A 6,455-nucleotide genomic window follows, 5' to 3' on the forward strand; every position below is an offset into this window, starting at 1 on the left:
AGTAAACTATAGAAACAGGAATTCTTGGTGCAGAATAAACTATAGAAACAGGAATGCTTGGAGCAAAGTAAAGTATAGAAACAGGAATGCTTGGAGCAGAGTAAACTATAGTAACAGGAATGCTTGGTGCAGAATAAACTATAGAAACAGGAATGCTTGGTGCAGAGTAAACTATAGTAACAGGAATGCTTGGTGCAGAATAAAGTATAGAAACAGGAATGCTTGGTGCAGAGTAAACTATGGAAACAGGAATTCTTGGTGCAGAGTAAACTATAGAAACAGGAATTCTTGGTGCAGAATAAACTATAGAAACAGGAATGCTTGGTGCAGAGTAAACTATGGAAAGAGGAATTCTTGGTGAAGCGTAAACTACAGAAACAGGAATGCTTGGTGCAGAGTAAAGTATAGAAACAGGAATTCTTGGTGCAGAGTAAAGTATAGAAACAGGAATGCTTGGTGCAGAGTAAACTATAGAAACAGGAATGCTTGGTGCAGAGTAAAGTATAGAAACAGGAGTGCTTGGTGCAGAGTAAAGTATAGAAACAGGAATTCTTGGTGCAGAGTAAACTACAGAAACAGGAATGCTTGGTGCAGAGTAAAGTATAGAAACAGGAATACTTGGTGCAGAGTAAACTATAGAAACAGGAATGCTTGATGCAGAGTAAACTATAGAAACAGGAATGCTTGGTGCAGAGTAAAGTATAGAAACAGGAATACTTGGTGCAGAGTAAACTATAAAAACAGGAATTCTTGGTGCAGAGTAAACTATAGAAACAGGAATTCTTGGTGCAGAGTAAACTATAGAAACAGGAATTCTTGGTGCAGAGTAAACTATAGAAACAGGAATGCTTGGTGCAGAGTAAACTATAGAAACAGGAATTCTTGGAGCAGAGTAAACTATAGAAACAGGAATGCTTGGAGCAGAGTAAACTATAGAAACAGGAATTCTTGGTGCAGAGTAAAGCATAGAAACAGGAATTCTTCGTGCAGAGTAAACTATAGAAACAGGAATGCTTGGAGCAGAGTAAACTATAGAAACAGGAATGCTCAGTGCAGAGTAAACTATAGAAACAGGAATTCTTCGTGCAGAGTAAACTATAGATACAGGAATACTTGGTGCAGAGTTAAGTATAGAAACAGGAATGCTTGGTGCAGAGTAAATTATAGAAACAGGAATTCTTGGTGCAGAGTAAACTATAGAAACAGGAATGCTTGGTGCAGAATAAACTATAGAAACAGGAATGCTTGGTGCAGAGTAAACTATAGAAACAGGAATGGTTGGTGCAGAGTAAACTATAGAAACAGTAATGCTTTTTGAAGGGTAAACTATAGAAACAGGAATACTTGGTGCAGAGTAAACTATGGAAACAGAAATGCTTGGAGCAGAGTAAACTATAGAAACAGGAATTCTTGGTGCAGAGTAAACTATAGAAACAGGAATATTTGGAGCAAAGTAAACTATAGAACAGGAATGCTTGGAGCAGAGTAAACTATAGTAACAGGAATGCTTGGTGCAGACAAAACTATAGAAACAGGAGTGCTTGGAGCAGAGTAAATTATAGAACGGGGAATGCTTGGTGCAGAGTAAATTATAGAAAGGGGAGTGCTTGGTGCAGAGTAAACTATAGAAACAGGATTTCTTGGTGCAGGGCAAACTATAGAAACAGGAATACTTGGTGCAGAGTAAACTATAGAAACAGGATTTCTTGGTGCAGAGTAAATTATAGTAACAGGAATGCTTGGTGTAGGGTAAACTATAGAAACAGGAATGCTTGGTGCAGAGTAAACTATAGAAACAGGAATGCTTGGTGCAGAGTAAACTGTAGAAACAGGAATTCTTGGTGCAGAGTAAACTATAGAAACAGGAATGCTTGGTGCAGAGTAAAGGTGAAAAACGGGTTAATTGATATTAAACTCTGTGACTGAGGCCGGCCTCTGATTAATTGGCGGTGATAACCTACACACAATCCTGTAGTTCCCATCACACCGGCGGAGGTGAATAGCAGCGCCGTGGCGACAGAAGAATTATTACAAATCTATTCACCTTTTTTAAAGAACATCATCCATTTTCAGGAATATATAATCTATTAGAATTGTGTGTAAAATTTTGAAATTGTTTTTTTTCCTTTCGCAAAATCTGAACTTCTCCGAAAACCTCTGAACACATAAATGTCACCTTGTAGAGATTAGGCTGTTGAATGTTTTTAGGGTTGGTGTTGTAGACTAAGCTCATTCAGCTGAGTGTCTTTGCCTGTTGCTGAAAATATATACTTAGGAGAAAGAATTGCGCGGTTCGAGCGTCTGTTCAAATCTTCTTGTCCCTCCTCCCAAACTGCTCGGTCACGCCTCCAAACTAGCGACATAAATTCCGGGTGTCTCAATCAGCTCACAGTCTTCAATCAAATTGAGTCGAGGAATTCACTCCGGCCGAAAAGCTGCACATTCCTCACTTGTTTCGGTGTCTTTTCCATCATTCCAAGTCGGTTTGCAGCGAGATCGGTGGCGATACCATGTCCACTGGGTCCGTCAGCGATGCAGAAGACCTCCAGGAAATGGAAGTGCTGGGAACAGAGGAGGAGTGCGATGGGATAAAGAGAAAAGCTACCAAGGATTTCTGCACTTCCAACGACAGCAACGAAGACAGCTCCAACTACGAACACGAGTCTCCAAAGAAGGGCAGGGGGGCTTCGGGAAAGAGCCGCAAGGCGGCCTCCAAGAAGTCGCCTCTGAGTGGGGTGACCCAGGAAGGGAAACAGATTCAGCGAAACGCAGCGAATGCCAGGGAGAGGGCCAGGATGAGGGTGCTCAGTAAAGCCTTCTCCAGGCTCAAAACCACTTTACCTTGGGTGCCACCAGACACAAAACTCTCCAAGCTCGATACCCTCCGGCTGGCATCCAGCTACATTGCCCATCTGAGACAGATCCTAGCCAATGACAAATATGAGAATGGCTACATCCACCCAGTCAACCTGGTAGGAGTCCACCTTCTGACAAAAGTTTTTTTAATGGGAGTTTTAAAGAGCTGTGTGTGTTTGTATGTAAATGTAAGTAAGCATGTTCGGGAGTAGCAATGCGTGTATATGTGTTTATTGACCTCTGCATGTACGCATGTGGCTATGTGAAGTTATTTGTATATATCTATTTGTGTGTGTGTGGCTATGTCTCTATACATGTGTGTATGTGTGCGCATGACAAAGTGAATCGGTTTGTGTAATTGTGTGTAGGTGGATGCACATTAATCAATTGGTAGAGCTTTGTCCCAGTAAATCAATCATTGTGCATTTCAGACCATTCTGCGGTTTTGCATTTAGAAAACCCGGCTTCAAGCAAACAAGGGCCGTGGCTTTGGGTATTCAGAAGCAGCAATAATGCTGCTTAACAGAACCAGAAAGCTCGCTTCCATTTAGGAGTTAGAGATTGTTGTAATTATTGGTGGCCAGGAAGAAATAATCTGTCTAAGCACAATTACCAGAAATTTAACATGAGCAGCGAGAGGCTTATGATGCTTAATGTACAAAGCAATGACAGTTTAGTGAACGAACTTTTAAAAATCAAAATAAAACATACCCCAAACTGCGCAGAAGCACGAAGCGAATCAAACGACAATTACTGAAATGTAAAGTAATTAGTTTGTTGCAGAAATGCTGTATGCAAATTCCAATTAAATGTAAAAGATGTTGACAGGATGAATGGTGAGCCAGCCTGGGCTGTAACCAAAATATTTGTGCAGTATAAATTCCAGTAAGATACAGTGCACTTGACAACAGCCCCGCATTAAAAATAGTGCATGTTACTTTGACTTTAGGATTGCCAGTTACACATCAATTGGGTTAAAGAATCGAACAAGCAGATGTTACATTTTAAAGCATGTTAAGAGTTTTTTTAAACTCTGCTGTGTTCTGAGGCGGAACTGCTTTATTTTATTGTGTCATGTTTTGAACAATAATGTCCATTCGTGTTTTCCTCCATGCACAATATTCTGCTGGTTCACTGTCGCATTGAGACAAAATCGATGGGACGTTTGTGAAAAAGAAATCTGAGTGTAGATATTGTGAAACTTCAGTGAGTGTTTGAGGAGTGGTGGGGTCACTGAAGATCTGTTTGATATTCAGCCAGAGCCTGATTGTCCCTGTTTGACTCATTTTCTGAACTCACCTTTTCCAGTTATAATTCGGATCACGTTGATTCCCCTGGGAGATTTCCAACTAAAACTAAGCAGATGACAAGTGTGGACTTTAAAAATTCCTCCCCCCGTTTTGGGGAAATGCGGATCTGCGGTTCCTCGATTAAAATGGCAAGATTGCTGCAAAGTTCAAATCATCTTCAAAGCTAAGATCTCCCGGAAAAGAAAAAAATAATTTGAACACTTTCCCGTTAATTGACGCAAATGGGAACTAACATTTCTCAACGCCAGGGAATTTAGGAAATCCCTCTGAATATCATAATGTATAATTACGGGGTATAGTTCCCAAATTTTGTGCATATCATTTTTTAAAAAAAGTAATAACAAAGTTTTTTTTCCCTGATTGCTGACCTCAGTGGATTATTATTTTTTAAATGGGTGTTACACACCGTTCAACGATAAAGGTGGAACATGGTGCAACTGTGCTGATTTATAGTCGACTCGACCCCCCCTCCCCCCACCCCACCCCCACCACCCTGACCTTTTAAACAGATCTTTCATCCGAAATATTTTAGCAAATTTCGTGCGAAAATTGGTGGTTTAGTTTACGAAATACTGAAGAATGCGATTGATGTGCTTTGGTGTCGATTCACACTGTTGAAGTGTTTAAATCGGACGAGCTGTAGCATCGAACAAGATCGATTAAATCGGTTCTTTGTGCAGGACCAGTGGTAACAACATAGGAGAAGCATACAGTCTAAAAGCGACCTGTTTTGATAACTGGGGTGGATTTGTTGGCTGCTGAAACACTTGCAACCGGAAATACAAATTTAAGCTTTTTTTATGAATAGGTCACCCGTAGAATATCTAAATAAACAAGTATGAAAGCTCAAGAGAAATACTGCATTTTCCGTTATCTAAACGATGGTAGCGATTGGGGGGCACCTGAGAACATGCTCACATTTCAACATAATTATCTTATTAAATTGTGCTTATAGTGTCAGTAAGTTCAGGTCCAGTTTCACCCAGTTATTTACCGAATGATCAGTGCAAAGTAGTGACTGGATTCCATTGTTGGAGGTTTCACCTCTACATTCTGGTAAAGGTGCATGTGTAATATTTCCTTGGGCAGTTTGGGTTAGGCTTAAATGGGAGCATTTGATGTCTGGAGTTGTTCTGTTGTTCCATTTGGACGCATTCGTTTGCACCGTGGAGATAATAAACTGTGATGCGGGAAACACGGGCAGCACCAGGTTTCAGTCAACAAGAACAATACCCCACATGTCTTCCCTTTTGTTTTAAATTTCAGACGTGGCCGTTTATGGTGGCGGGGAAGCCTGAGAACGAGCTCAAGGAGGTTGTTAACACGAGCCGTTTGTGTGGGACTACAGCGTCGTGACCGAGAGGAAAATAACCGCCCGAAACAAAGCCGGGGGAATAAAGGAGAAACTGCAGAGGACAAAATCGAGCGAAGAGACGGCTGGAGCCCTGTCTGCATCTCAGCCTGGGCTGCAGCACCAGAGAGTGTTCTTCCATTCCTATCTTGTCCATATTATTCCAGTACTTTGCTGGTCGAAGTACCAAAGGGATTTTTTTTACGCGTTCATTTCTAATTGTGACAAACTTTAGTGTTGTCCTGCAAGATATGTAGATATGTTGAATTTCAGAGCTGACTTCGACAGTCAGTTGCTGTGTAAGAAAGCAACATATAAAAGATATATATTTTCTTTAACCACAGGTCTTTTTCACATCATGTAAATAAAAGTTTTCTTTATATTTAAACGTCTGTAGCTGTGTGGGTATATATTTTGGTCTTTCTCGAGTCAGGCCAGACGTATTTGGATGTGTATGTGTACTCGCATGTTCGCCCCCTGATTGATTATCTGTAATAGTCTGTTTCCAACAGATCCCGAACCTCGACAATGGACGCAACCAAGTGACAACAGGAATGATTTGTTTATTTCTTCCACTAAACGGATAAGCAAGAGATATCTCATGTTATTGAGCGCGGCCTCAAAGAAAACAAACATCTGCCCCAGCTCTGCATCCTTAGAGCTTAGAGATGATTGCTGGTCCCGTGCGACAGAAGAAATACTGATTTTAAAAAAAATAAGCTAAAGAACCCCTTTCAGGTATAATGTTGCTTCGCGAACAAAAATGGCACTTTGCAGCTCTATAGGCTTGAAGGGAAAGGTGATTCTAGCTGTAACAAAGTAGGTTCAGCTTATCTGTCAAGCTGCAAAGGAGGCTTAACTGGTTTCTGGACGAGATGATATTATCCTAATCTGATTTCTGATTCTAATATATACCTGGTGCCACACACAAGTTAGAA

At 40.8% G+C, this 6,455-nt stretch overlaps 1 protein-coding gene across 1 annotated transcript; it reads left to right on the plus strand.

Annotated features, from left to right (window-relative positions):
* Positions 1 to 2,395: 2,395 nt before the first annotated feature.
* Positions 2,396 to 5,887, plus strand: tcf21 (transcription factor 21). Its single transcript, XM_080193366.1, has 2 exons — positions 2,396 to 2,972; positions 5,433 to 5,887. The coding sequence occupies exons 1-2, from the start codon at positions 2,511 to 2,513 to the stop codon at positions 5,520 to 5,522; spliced, it is 552 nt and encodes a 183-aa protein (XP_080049492.1). The 5' UTR covers positions 2,396 to 2,510; the 3' UTR covers positions 5,523 to 5,887.
* Positions 5,888 to 6,455: the final 568 nt, after the last annotated feature.

This window comes from Carcharhinus amblyrhynchos, chromosome 7, assembly GCF_965287045.1.
Source record: "Carcharhinus amblyrhynchos chromosome 7, sCarAmb.v2.hapA, whole genome shotgun sequence".
NCBI classification, from domain to species: domain Eukaryota; kingdom Metazoa; phylum Chordata; class Chondrichthyes; order Carcharhiniformes; family Carcharhinidae; genus Carcharhinus; species Carcharhinus amblyrhynchos.

What these genes read in the sequence shown, in the direction of transcription:
- tcf21 (XM_080193366.1), top strand. Translation starts at nt 2,511, where the DNA reads ATGTCCACTGGGTCCGTCAGCGATGCAGAAGACCTCCAGGAAATGGAA. An exon ending in ACATCCACCCAGTCAACCTG is followed by an intron (nt 2,973 to 5,432) that starts GTAGGAGTCCAC and finishes TTTAAATTTCAG; the next exon opens with ACGTGGCCGTTTATGGTGGC.